Source organism: Seriola lalandi, unplaced genomic scaffold (assembly GCF_002814215.2).
Source record: "Seriola lalandi dorsalis isolate HSWRI2012SDOR001 ecotype SW California unplaced genomic scaffold, Sedor1 jcf7180002054441, whole genome shotgun sequence".
NCBI classification, from domain to species: domain Eukaryota; kingdom Metazoa; phylum Chordata; class Actinopteri; order Carangiformes; family Carangidae; genus Seriola; species Seriola lalandi.
Genome location: NW_019524994.1, coordinates 338,680 through 352,502, shown reverse-complemented (window position 1 = coordinate 352,502; position 13,823 = coordinate 338,680). Strand labels below are relative to the sequence as shown.

General features: G+C 39.0%; 1 protein-coding gene across 1 annotated transcript; it reads right to left on the bottom strand.

Moving 5' to 3' along the window:
- Positions 1–679: 679 nt before the first annotated feature.
- mppe1 (metallophosphoesterase 1) lies at positions 680–12,883 on the bottom strand. The gene is made up of 9 exons (XM_023410921.2): positions 12,350–12,883; positions 12,109–12,217; positions 10,460–10,563; positions 7,735–7,815; positions 6,175–6,283; positions 5,713–5,793; positions 3,069–3,191; positions 2,706–2,846; positions 680–1,524 (listed from the first exon to the last, which is right to left on the bottom strand). Exons 1-9 carry the CDS (start codon positions 12,598–12,600, stop codon positions 1,339–1,341), a joined length of 1,185 nt encoding a protein of 394 aa, XP_023266689.1. The 5' UTR covers positions 12,601–12,883; the 3' UTR covers positions 680–1,338.
- Between the last annotated feature and the right edge of the window lie 940 nt (positions 12,884–13,823).

The following is a 13,823-nucleotide window of genomic DNA, read 5'->3' as shown; positions in this document are numbered from 1 at the left end:
GTTTGTTAGAATCTCAAATGTGAGGGTTCTGTTTTTATATCACTTCATGTTGAGTATCTTTTACTTTAGGACTGTTGGTCAAACAAAACACAGATGTTTCATACACTTAATGAAAAGCAAGTCAATCAAAAAAATGTATCGATAATGAAAATCTGACTAATCATGTAAATGAAATACCTGACAAATTGAGGTAATTTGTCATATTATTGCAAAAATCATATAAAAATATTGCCATAAAGCGGTCCTACTTACTGTTATACATTACCAGACATGTCCTAACATGTTGAGATATTAGAGACAGAGCTACTGCAGTTTATACACACACATCTGATGGATTTATATCATCTCAGTCCAGATGACACATCCTTTGTCCAGCTGTGTAAAACGCACAGATCAACAAAGAGAAGCTGTGAGACGGGTCTAGTGTGAACTGCTTCATCTCAGTGTCTCTATATGTCCCTAATATTTTGTACTCACATTTTATTTTACATGATTTTGCAAACACAAAATATTCGTGTTCCCATGACTTTAATTTATTTCGAATACTATGAAATTGTTTCCATCTCTGCCGCCGAACATCTTATGATATTTAGCATTTCAGCCACAGAGAAATACGGCTGTGGACGACGCAGTGTACCGTTATGTCAGCCTCTCGTATACACAGAAAAGCTCAAAAACACACCTTGAGGTTCTGATTTATTATGTGCTGTTCATCAGAAACGTTTCAACAATTTGGCAAAAACCCTCACAAACATTTGGCACAGAAGTCAGCAATAAATATATTCAGATATGCATCATAAAAACAACGAGAAACCCTGGATGGATGATCGGACGACAACAACAGAAAACTAACAGTGTTCACATCAGATTCACAGTTTAACATCAGAGTGAAGAGGCATAAACTACCAACATACATCTGACTTCACCGCCTTAAATCAGATCAGAGACAGTGTGTATTTACATATGTACTTGTTTGATTTGTCTTACTTTACGAGTTTCTAATAATTCAGACAAGTTGTGGGAAAACTTCACCCGTCTGGACATAAAAAAAAAAATGCTTTGTCATCACAGGTTACAACCACACCATCATCCTCAGTGTCAGAAGTGATAAACCTTGAGTCCCTTAAAGACATTTAAAATATATATTCAGGTCCTTCACAGTGCCGTAAAACATTAGGACAAACAAAATCGAGGTTGTATGAACAGATTTTTTTGGCCCGTTCGGGAGGACGAAAGTCACATTTTGCAAATCCTCACATCAAGTGTTTACCAACTGCGGTGAAAACCCCCAACTTCATGGCTCTGTCCTGGAACGTGGTGTACTCTGGGTAATGTAGTTCACAGAGACTTGTGCTTCCCCAGCAGGCAGAGGCTGAGGCACTGCAGCAGGCCTTTCATCCACAGGCAGTGAGCCAGGAACAGCAGCAGTAGGCAGGCGCCGGCCGAGCAGTACACGCCGATCACCGTGCTCTCCTCCGGCAGGAAGCACTTGGACAGAGCGTAACTGCCAGGTGACACTGATGCCTGGGGGGGGGGTTGTTTTGTATTAATAGCAGATAAGAAGGTTTGGGAGCTATAACATCATATAAACACTTCCATTTGGAAACTGTTCTTTAAATAATATCACACAAAAACTTGACATGGGGGCAGCGAAATTAGGTCAAAATGAATCTCACACAATAATTCATAAATGCATCAACACAAGATGGATATATACTTTATTCATCCCCCGGGTGAAATTCAAATCAAAAACAAAAGAGACAAGCACACAAACATAAGGATGAAAACCAGCAGATTTAGCACTTTCTTGGCGTGAATATCAGAGGGATTATTCCTTTATTTGGTTACTCAAAGTAAATGAGTCTCATTAGTGATACTTGGCACAAACATTGGGCAGCAGATTGTTTGCTGTGGACACGACACTGACGTGTCATGGTCTTGTTACTATCAACTTGTTCACAAACAGCTGTGTATGTACTGATCCAGCAGATATGGAGCAACACTTTCATTCATTTGGAGTCGTCACTCTCTGTTTTTGGTCTCTACCAGCTCCTGATGGAAATATCTGACGCCTGAGCTGCTAAATGCTCCACTGTGTTCACCAGCTCGCCTCTGACTGTGTCTGCTGAGCAGGAAGCGCATGTACAGTGGGTTTTTAGAGCCGTTTCACTGAAACCACTGCTGCTAAAACAAGGCTATGGAAGCAGTGAGAGTGAACTACAAAAAGCCAAACAATGAGATTAACATTAAATTAATGAGAATAATTTTCCTTTCACACTGTCACATTGTCATTTATTACGTTGTTGCCATAAAAATACTGATTATAGCTGCTTTAAAAATTCAGACTATCACCATCGTTTGTTTGCATCATCTCGTAATAACTGGTTTTGAAACAAACAAATAAAAGATAAAGGAAGAAAAACAACAAAGTAAAAAGGTTCATACAATTACACAGTTTACTGACACTGAGAGTCTTTTTTTTTTTAAAGGTTTTGTGGTTTGTAAAGTGGCTGGATAGATTGTATGTACCGGTGCCTTTTATTTATGAAAATGATTGAATGGTTTTGAATGGTTGAAATTCTTTCCAAAAATAGAAAAGCATAAGAACAACCATCACAATCAAGTTCACAGAAAGAGCTTTTAATATCAACGTCATTATGGATCAACGGAGGAGGTTGAAACAGACATGTTGTGTTGTTACTCACCAGGATGAAGCTAGGGTTGTTTCTGTTCCTCCAGCTGAAGGATGGCACGCTGATTTCTGGGTACTTGTTGTCATGGAGAACCTCACATCCGCTGTGGGTGTGTCCGCTCAGGATGAGGCGGGGTTTAAACCACTGCAGCAGCTGAGGAAAGAAATCCACATGCACCTCAGAGAGCGGTTGCTGCTGGCTTACATCATCAGTTTCATCATCATCGTCATCCTTTCCTGTTTCTATACACAACTGTTTCTGACAGCCGGCTGTTGTACTGTATTTTAATTGGCTGAAGAAGAGATCCATGCGTTGAAAAACAAAACGAAAAAAGAAAACAGTAGAGGCGGTGTGATGAGACTGCAGAGTACTCACCCTCTGTGAGGCCTCCTTCGACAACACGTCATATTTCTCTCTGAACAACAGGTGTCGCTCTTCAGGTGGTGCAGCGTCCTGTCCTGTGCAGCCGGCATCACTCACCCTGTACAGAGGATAGTGCTGGAGAGCAGAACAGCCAGTTAGGGGAACATTATTACATTTCTTCAGGTTTTAGTGATTTTTTTTTAAATCATTAAATCATGTTTTCATGCAATTTTATTTTTTTTAAAGACTGGTGATGTGCAGCAAAGATCCTGAGATACTTTAAAGTCTGAATATTGTGCTACAATAGCAAACCTGCAGCCAGGAAACTGTTTACAACAAACACTAGTGTTGAAACAATTTATCAGTTTAATCATCAACGCCATTTATCAAGAAAAATACTTGTTCCAACTTCTAATATGTAAAGATTTGCTTTGCTTTTCTCTGCTTTATACCATTTTGATATTTCTGGGTTTTGGATTGTTTGTTGAACAAACACAAACAAACTCCGACACATTAAAGACCAAATGACAGATTAATCAGTGGAGCAAATAAACACTAAATCTTTCACCACCAAAAGACAAGATTGGCTGTGTTTTTGTTAAAGTAGTAGTAGTAGTAGTAAAGTAGCAGTTGATAATTTGTTTCCACTATTTCTGCCAATATAATCTATTGTATTCTGTATTGAAGCTTTATGATGCTTAAAATGAGTGAAATATTGAAGGCCAAAACTTTTGTGGCTGCACCATTACATCAAATGGAAATATTTTAGATGCATTATTTTATACACAATTCTCCAGAATTCAGTCTGATATATTTGTTTTCACTAGAAACATTTGGATTTTACTACATGTATAACTTAAAATAAAAAATCTTTGGGTTTGAACAGTGGTGGATCAGTCAGGTTTAAGAGGTTATTAAACCTATTAGGGCTCCAACTAATAACTATTTCGTTTGTTTGTATTAAATGTTCTGTAAATTCGATTTTAAACAATAATGTTGCAGCAAACAACTTTTCCTCTGTGTAAATAAATAGTAGAGTAATGGCGTCCTGAGCAGAAAGGTCGTAATCTGAGTCTCTCTGCTGTTTGATTTGGTATCCTTCTGGCAGCGCGTGCATGTGAGTGCATCCCAGAATTCCCTCCACTGAAGAGTAAACCATGTTTTCATTCAAAAAGGCCTCAGGCAGAGTAAGACATGAGGTGGACTGGCCATGGGGACTGAAGCTCAAATACCGGTCGGCAGGTGGACTGTCATGACATCCATGAAGTTTGTAAAGTTTTTAGCGGCTCCTTCAGAGTCGTTTGTCCGAGGTTGAAGCTCTTTCCCAGTCAGACTCTGAAGCCATTACTGGTCTGGCCTAGATGGACGGCACTACGAGCTGCCCAAGGGTCCAGCTTGACTCGGAACTGACCTTTCTTCTCCTCCATGTGTAAGTAACTTGATGGCTACACATTGTTACATGGCTGTTTTCATTACTGACCGGCTACAGTAGCCATGATAATGTTTGCTGACTAGCTGTTTCCGATATTATGAATGTGTTCAGCAAATGTTGCTATTGCTAGCTGGCTAACTGCTAGCATTGCTGTGGAGTAAAGAAATAGTCTTTTGTTGGCTCTCCTGTGCACAGGGTAACTTTATTCACTTGTGTTTCTTGTTGTGTTCAATGGCCGCCTTCTCTGTGCTTCATAACATTTAGCTGACTGAGAGCGCGCGGGGAGGGAGGCCGGAAGTGTGGCCGACGAAGCGTTTGTTTTGGTCTGAGATGGTGGTGATCTAGTGGTTGTGACGAGCGTTTACAGAGTAAATCCATAAAATGTCAGAAAATAATTAGGAACCACAAGTCTTAACAAAAATTGATTATTTGTCTGAAAAACGGGTTAAATTAGGTTCTGTGTATTAAAAATTAAATCATGCAAAAGAAAATTCTAATTCCTGGACACTTTCAGCACTTGGCTCATTAAAAATGCAACATTACAAGGTATCTTCTGATTCCTTATGAAGGTCTTGAAATGATGCATTTTAGATAAACTTGGTGCCAACTGTGAGGGAGTTCAAACTTTTGTCTCTTATGTCTGAAGAAAAGTTGAAATTTCCAAATGTCCAGTGAACAAGAGAAAAGCTCTTCAGATTTGAGATTTGGGAACCAGCTAATTTATGGCTTTTTGTATTGATAACTTGAAGCAGTAACTCAGTTACTTAAACTGTTGTCAGCCTATCCAATAAATGACATGGGTTAAGTGAGTAAAAAAAAAAAAAGAAAAGCTATTAATGTGATTTGAACATTTATCCTCTTACAACTTCTGCCCTATTTTTTTCTTACCATCACAAAAAGACATATAACAACCACAGAGACAAAATGTCCACAAAGACACAAAAGAAACCACAAAGACACACAAAATGAACAGACACCAAAACTGAACACAAAGACACAAAACAACCTCAAAGAAAACCTCAAAAAACGACTGAAGAAAACGCAAAATGACCACAGGGAGACGCAAAACAAACACAGAAAGACCAGCTATGACAGGCAAGAAAAGCCCTTTGCTGAGGGAGGTAATTCAATGCTTTTTAAGACTTTGAGACCTGCAGATACCCAGGATGATGTCAGGTTTTCAGACAGAAGAGAGTTCATTCAGAGAGTACACCTGCAGTTTACCTGTAACATGATGGGGGGTGTGGGGGGATAGAGCTGCGAGCCTTCGCAGCTGTCCATCACTCCGCTGCCCGACTGCGAGTTCTGCAGAAAAGAAGACATAAAGAATTCATCGGCTGTCTTTTCCACAAGCTCCCGATGTCTCCTCAAACATCAGTCAACATTTTTATTTCATATCTCTCCAGTCCTTCTGTTTTGAGAGAATTTGTGCCGTTAGCAGGAAGACAGAGAAGCAATCAGCTGCTTCTTTTAATGTTCTTTCACAAACACCGCATGTGTAAAAAGAACAAAACACCTGCTCCGAGTACGACTGAGCTTTGGATATGAAAATCGTTGAGGTGTATTTTTCTCGTTCTTCCTCACATGACTTGACTTGTTCACACTTCATGAGCAGCGGCGGCAGGGTGTGTTCGAGGTGCTGACAGTGTGAAAGTGTGCTACTGACTTCCAGAAATTTCCTCCCACCTGAAGAGAACAGTTGAGGTCCCTGGAGAGTTTGATCAGCTCCTTCTCCACCGACTGGCAGATGGGACACCCGTCACCGTGCAGGGCCACGCTGTTCACCAGCAGAAAACTGAGGAGAGAAAAACAGTCTCCATGAAAAATCCAAGAGCTTCAGTGAGGCTGCAGAGATGCGTCATATTATAATGTTTTTATTTTGAAGGTCTCCATGAAATTGGGTTTCTCTATGCTACTTTATCAATCTCACCTACAACTAGTTCTTGTATGGAATAGCATTGCTGCACTGACTTCTATTTTAAAGGTTTAAAGGTAGACTGTGCTTCTGCCCATCCATGTTAATAACTACATGTTGTCACTTGTGAACACACCCAGCTAGGACGTAACGTTGCTCTGCAGCCCAGCGCTTCATCACTGCCAATCCCCGACCATTTGTCATTTGTTTGGTTGCACTTCCTCTTAATATGAAATACGCCATAAGAAAATTACACATTGGTCATTTCTCATGTAAATGTTTGCACATATTTGATATAATATCACTACACGAAGCAAATTAAGTTTTACTGGATTTTTAAAGAAAAGTATCAAAGATATTTATGGACAATATTGTGAACAAAACATGCAGTTGTTGTAAATAAGTTTTTGTATTAAATATGTAGTTAAATAAATATTTGGTTGTAGTTTTAACTGTATTAAAACCATAATATGAAAAAAAAGAATTGACCCCTTTTCAGCTTTATATATTTTTTTTATATATATATATATATATATATTAAGCATATTGTTTTTAGTTTTGGTTTAGTTTTTTAGTTTTGGTCATCTTCTATAGGGTATATATATATATATATATATATATATATATATATATATATATATATATATATATATATATATATATATATAAGATGACCAAAACTAAAAACAATATGATTTTATTTTATGCGGTTTTACATCATCTCTTAATTCCAGTTCACTTCAGGTTTTTACAGTGTCTTTATTTCTAAATTGTAGTCCTTTCTTTTTTTTTAATTTCTGTATATATTTCTTGTTTTTATGTTATTTGTTGTTTATAAAACCAATCTCGGTACAAAAATCTATCTTCTCAAGTAATTTAGATGTATATTGAAGCTGTCTGACCTTGCTTTCCGAAAACGTGGAAAAACTATTTGCCTGACTTGTTTTCCTTAAATACTTGAAACAATTTGCTTTGTATTGGAAACAAAATGAAATATTGCAGGTTTTTTTTCCACCTGTTTTTAAAAAATAAGATTTTAAGGAATCAATTATACACAAAACATAATCTGATAAAAAAGGATGTGGCTCAATACTGATATATAAACATATACTGCGTGAAAAAATGACTTTACTTTATGATTTGTGCCTATTATTATATACTTCAGAGCAAAACATCTCTACAAATGTCTGTTGTCTTGTTTAAAAGCACTTTTTTGGCACAGACTGACTCAGGGGATTAAACCAGTGACCTCTCAGCCTTCTGAGTCACATGTTAGGCCTGCAGCTCGTGTCGCAGGTTATCATGTCGTCTTGGAGCCTCCTGTCACTCACTTCACTCCCTTTTTGGTGACGATCCTGGTGGAGGAAGCGTTGAAAACCTTCTCGAAACGCTGGAGCTTGAACCAGTCCATCCTGCGGGGAGACACAACACTGCTCGTCACACCGCACAAAAAAAAAAAACCCTGCTGCTCAGTCTGCCACGTCTGTCTGTCACACACTGTTACATAACAGTGTCGCTTCCTGCTGCACGAGTCGAATCAAAGCACATGAGCCACTGCATGTCTGCATAATCCCACATTTCTGACTCAGAGGCATCAAAATGCTACACTGTGGGATGGTTTCATGCATCTTGTGTTTGCTTTCACTGCTACTTCCCCTGAGAAATTAGGAATTATAGTCTCCTACAAAAACACTGGTACATACAGGGGGTGGACACCATGAACGCATCATCTCTGCAATATAATGCAATCTAATTCAACAATACACAAACATACAGGCTAACTTTTTAAAAATAATTTCAATTTATATTTGAAGTTATTTTTGTATATAATAGCAATCTGACAACAAAAGTAAAACGAAAAACAAAAATAATCTAACTAGGATTTTAGAAATACTTGAAGTCATGAGTTCTTCCTCGTCAAAAACCCCTCGTGTTATTTCAAATTTTGTCTCCTTACATGATCATCCAAATGAATGGATTCCAACCTGCAGGTCTGGACCTGTAAACAGGCCACAAGCTGAATGTGAAGGGTTGTGAGAGGATCACCAATTCCAAAAGACCAAAACTATTTTTTCCTGACACATTAAATCCTCTGTAATTTCAGGCTACAAAAGTTATTCAGATGATGCTCACAGATAAAAGAAATGTGTAACCTTTGAGGGGACGTGAGTTGACTTTTTATTGTTTGAAAGGGTCACACAAGCCAAAAAAAATTAAAATAAAAAAGTTAGGAATCTAAATGTGATTTCAAAACGACCTCACACTGCCAGTTTCGGAGAACTAAACAATATCCTTCTTATTATCACGGAGTGTGTCACACCCAAGGCGTGTCTTGTGTTGGGTTTGGTCTTTTATTACAATACTAATTGCATTTGTCGTTGTTTGATTGTTTTTTTTTTTGTGCCTTGAAACTAATAGATGGAGAAAAAAAGAGTTGCGGAGTCACAAAATTTCAATTTGGGTCAGAACTGAGTGATGAATCTGATAAATCTGATGACTTGACAAAATCAAATAAGACTTTAATACCAATGGGTTGTGGCTTACTAGTGACTTGAAAAACAATGACTTTGTTCCATCTCTGTTTATTATTATTGTGTTTATTGCCTATAAGTCGTCAAATTAGAGGAGACTGAGTCTAAAAAATGATCAGGATTAGCCTTAAAAACCCAAGTGTCATGTCTGCCCTGTTTTATTTTTAAATGACTTGTGATTCGACTTCTGATCGTCTGTCCTGCTCGAGTTAGTTTCACCTGTTTCCAATTAGCCTCCCCTTCCTTGTGCATTTAGTCTCTGTGTCCCTTTCACTCTGTGTCAGTTTGTTCCCTGGTGTTTCCTTGTGCATCTGCTACCTGATTTTGTTTCCTTGTGTTTTTCCTTTGTGTCAGTCAGCAGACTTTTTTTTTTTTCCTGTTATCTGTTCCTGCTTATTTGCCTGCCAGCTCAGCTACTCACCTTCATCCACCTGTCTGCCTGTAAGCTTATCTTCATTTATTAAAGACTGCTCGGCTGAATCTGCCTGCCTCTCTGTGTTTGGCTCCTCTCTGCCTGTGCCGTGACAACAAGTTAAGTTTTTATGTAACCTGAGAGTGTAAACTCCTCCTCGGGTCTTTGAAGGATCAGGCTGGGTTTTTTCTTCTTACTGTTAACAAAGCCCATGAAAACACCAAAACCCTCAATGTGCTTTTTTTAAAGAGTAAATTCCTAAAACAGCAGGGCACTGGAGTGTTTGATAAACTTTACTCAAACACCAGTAAATAGTGTATTTGTTGGACTATTTTCACCTGCAGATTAATACAGATTTGGTATCTCAGTGAGTATTTACACCTTCAGAAAACACACACAGTCTAGTTTATTTTGAGGAACATGTCACCCAGTGAAACATTGTAGTGTATTGATGTGTTTTATGATTATAATAATTTAGTTCTGTGACATAGGACTAAGATGTACAAAGTGTTTGCTGCACAGGTGATACTTGTCAGTCTGATCATTGTTCTTTATCTTCTCATGGAATTTGTTGACAGTGAATAAATATATAAAAAATTGACAGTCTTATCTTTTAAAAGCCCCAAATTCCTACAAAAGTTAGACATGACGTCAGTGTCCTCACAGGCACCTACAGTACAGCTCTCACTGCATTTACTGCATCCAACCACTTGTACAGCTCAGTAACTTTCCTTCTGATTGGCTCATAATTAAATGTTTCTTATGCAACGTGGACAGAGTCCTTTCATTATGTTCGCCTGCTCTGCAGTGCAACAGTGTGAGGCTTTTATTGACATTCCCTTGGCAGCCCGTAAGTGTCTTCTCTACTTACAAAAACTTGTCAAAGAGAAACACAAATAGACGTCTGTTATCAGATATTTCTGTAACTAGGCCAGTGACGAACACTAAAAAAAGTCGTCATGCTGAGGTGTTCTGTGGTCTGACAAGTGACATAGAGTGAAATCAAAGTCTGCTAAATCTTCTCCTGAACCCTCTCATACGCTGCTGAATCAGCCAGTATCCCCGAACAAAAGTTACACAGTGAAACAATAATGCAGTAAATCTTGTTCTTACTCATAATGGAAACCAATGTCGTGGTTCCCAACCAGTACAACCAGTTCTGTGTCAGTGGAGTGCCTGAACATCCTGTGAAAGCGCCGCACGTCGTCCTCCCAGTGCTGCAGATACACAACAACACAAACACAGCTGAGGCAGGTTTCATTGCAGGACGTTAGTACGGAAAAAAAAAACTCCCCTCGGAAGCTCGTGAGAGTTAATGGGGTCTCTGAGGGTCACCCTGCAGCCCCCGTGGGTGACCCGGGCTGCTTTGATTCAGACTCCAGATTCAATTTTGCATCTGTAGGGGCCGAAGCCCACAGGGACCTTTTTAATTACATCAGTGCTGTGGGTTTTAATATTTTTCATACTGACTGAATTACTCCCTGCTGCTCCTTTTAATTAGTTCTGAAATGATTAATCAATCATTCGCTGATAATTTAAATCAATTCATCGTTAAAGACATTTATCAAGCTAAAATACCAAAGGTTTGCTCCTTTCAGCCTCTCAAATTTTGCTGCTTTTTCTTAGTTTTATATCATCGACTTAGATTTCTTTGAGATTTGGGACAATTTTTCAGTTTAGAGTGAAAACAATCAGTAATGGGAAAATATTTTGATGATTGGTCAAGCTTTGAAGTCATTTATCAGGCACGAATGGCCAATAGTTGTTGGTTTCAGGTTCTAAAATGTGCTGATTTGCTTCTTTTTTTTAAATGTTATATCTCACTTTAAATTGAATGTATTTTGGGTTTGAACTGTTGGTCGGACAAATCAGGCAGTCTGAAGATGTAACCTCGGGATTTTAGGAAATGTTGGTGGTTATTTCTCACTATTTTCAAACTTATGTTGATCCACAATTGATCAAATATTTATTAGCTGCCTACATTTTATTATTATACTGTAACTATCATTTGATAATGTGGCTCACATGATCAATTGATTTATGAAGAACAGATTAATCAATATTGGAAATATTTTTCTTGGTTTGAGACTTATTTCAGGCAAATCAAGCAATTCCAAGTCATCGTCGTGGGTTCTGGTAACTTGAGAGGCATTTTTCACTGTTTTCTGACAAACAGACCGAACAATAAATGGATTAGTTCAGAAAATAATCGACAGATTGGGCCATAATGAAATCAATCACCAGTTGCAGCCCTGCTTTCCGCATTTCTTTCCCTGGAACATCAAAGATTTGAGCAAAAAACTCCATAGAATGCAAATTAGATGAGATGCAAACCAAGTGTAAAAAATGAGTGAGGAAAGCTGAAGGGGAAACATAGTAGATTAGTGAAGATTTTGCAGCCTGCGAGCTCTGTTTCCTTTTTTAATGAGGCGTTCCTTCAGTGCTGCACTTGCTGGCCTTGATGGATGCTTTTTGACAATCCAGTGAGAGATGTGTGAGAATTCCCAGGGCGATTTTTCCTGAAGCAGGATGATGAGGGCTGAGAGGATACAGGCTGCAGCTACTGTTGTTGGTGTTTGCCACAAATCCTGCAGCCTCTCGGGCCTGGATGGTACATGATCATGATGGTGATGATGATGATGATGATGACCGGAGAGCACTGGCCTCTGCTCTTCTTCCACATACTATTGTCTCACAAGCACCATTATGAGTACTGTGGGTTTGCACACAGATCAAGAAGGGGGAAAGGAGCTGTACGTTACCTTCTGCGAGCTCCACTTGCCTTCGTCGAAGATATCCCCGAGAATAAAGACTATTTCGGGCCTGAGCAGCCACAGAGCCGTCTGGAAAGCCCGCTCCATCTGCCATTCCCTGTGCGTTTGGATACATAAGTCAGCGTTATTTCTTGTTTTTGTTTACAAATCACTCCTGCGGAGCCCAGACGGGTGGAAGCAGGGGTAGAGATGGATTGCCTAAAAATATAAAAATAAACAATGACATTACCTCCTCAGCTTGTCGAACCAGTGTCCCCCGACGGCTCCCAGGAGGTGGGTGTCCGACAGCACCATAGCGCGGACCGCTGAGTCCATCGGCCGGCCGTCGATGCCCTCTCCCCCCCGTGCATGGCTGATCTTCGGCCAGGCGCACTTGAGGATGGTTGGGAAGTAGATGAGATACTCGCAGAAGAAGAAAGCACCGCCGACCACGAGAATCAGCACCACCGCAACCATCCATCTGACGCTAAACCTCGGCATTTCTTTGTTATTCGGCGTTTGGGATGCCCTGAACTGGCGCACTGGTGGCGATGGAGCGGTCCATGAGGCATCTTCACCTCTTCCAGACCCGACTGCTCAGGTCTCCGGCCGTGTGATGCTCATGGCAAGTTCACTATGAGGATAAAAGAAAAAGCACCAAGTCCGAGTGATTCGAGAGAAAATATAAAATATAGGATAAAAGGCTAAAGATGTCCTCTGCTTCTGGAGAGAGAGCTGAGGGATCAGTCACCAGCCGCTGTTTCACGACCACAGCACCTCTCCGCTCTCAATGGTCAAGCTAGAAGCAACACTTCCGCTGATAGTTTTTCCAAAATAAAACAGTAAAGACAATCTTTTACGGTAAAATGACAGTTATCCTTAAGTAAAAGTACTAATACCACATTGTAAAGACACTACATTACACGTAAGCAGCATTTCAATGTTGTATTTGGTTGATTTTAATCAGATTTTTCATATGATTGTGACTAGTGATTATTTCCTCCTGATTATTTTCTCTAATAATTGACTGATTGTTTGGGTTGTAAAAAAATCTGAAAATAGTGAGAAATGTCCATCACACTTACCCCAGAGCCCAAAAAGCTCATTCACAATGCTTATTTTATCCAACAAAGAGTCCACACCTCAAAATGATTAAAAAATAAATTCAAGTCGTTTACATAATTAAAAGGAAACACAGTACAAAACTAACATTTGCGAAGTTGGAGCCATGAAATGTTTGGCTTAGTTTACAGGTGAGATGTTTCTTTGACACTTTAGACACTTTTTTGTGTGGTGGTCAAAAGGCAAAAAGGTTGGGAGACACCAAAATCTTATCAAATGTATTTTGTAGTAAATTTATTATAAAAAGTAATTTGAGGCTGATAAATTTAGTGGAGTGGGCTAAAGAAGTATAAAGTAGCACAGAATGGAAACACAGAAATACTCAAGTAAAGTACCTCAGAACTGCATTGAAGTAACCTACAATTAGTTGCCTACTTGAATAAAAGTACTTAGGCTACACTGCACTACTGGACTATGCTTTATTTATTTTTTTTAACAACTTTGACTTTTTGTTTTACTCAATTGTTTTTTCCCGACATGGAAAATTTAACTCAACTTAAAAGCAAAAAACAGCAACTTCCGGTACTTTTCTTGCTCATACCTGCGAGCTTGACTATATGTTTTTTTTTTGTTGTTGTTTTTTGATGGAGAAGAGATGGGGG

Bases quoted from the DNA above. Each gene is read 5' to 3' on its own strand.
- mppe1 (XM_023410921.2), bottom strand. From the start codon at position 12,600: ATGCCGAGGTTTAGCGTCAGATGGATGGTTGCGGTGGTGCTGATTCTC. The intron at 6,284-7,734 runs GTGAGTGACAGG...TTCTCTCCTCAG, and splicing joins GTCACCAAAAAGGGAGTGAA to TTTTCTGCTGGTGAACAGCG. The intron at 5,794-6,174 runs GTGGGAGGAAAT...TCTTTTCTGCAG, and splicing joins ACCTCAACTGTTCTCTTCAG to AACTCGCAGTCGGGCAGCGG.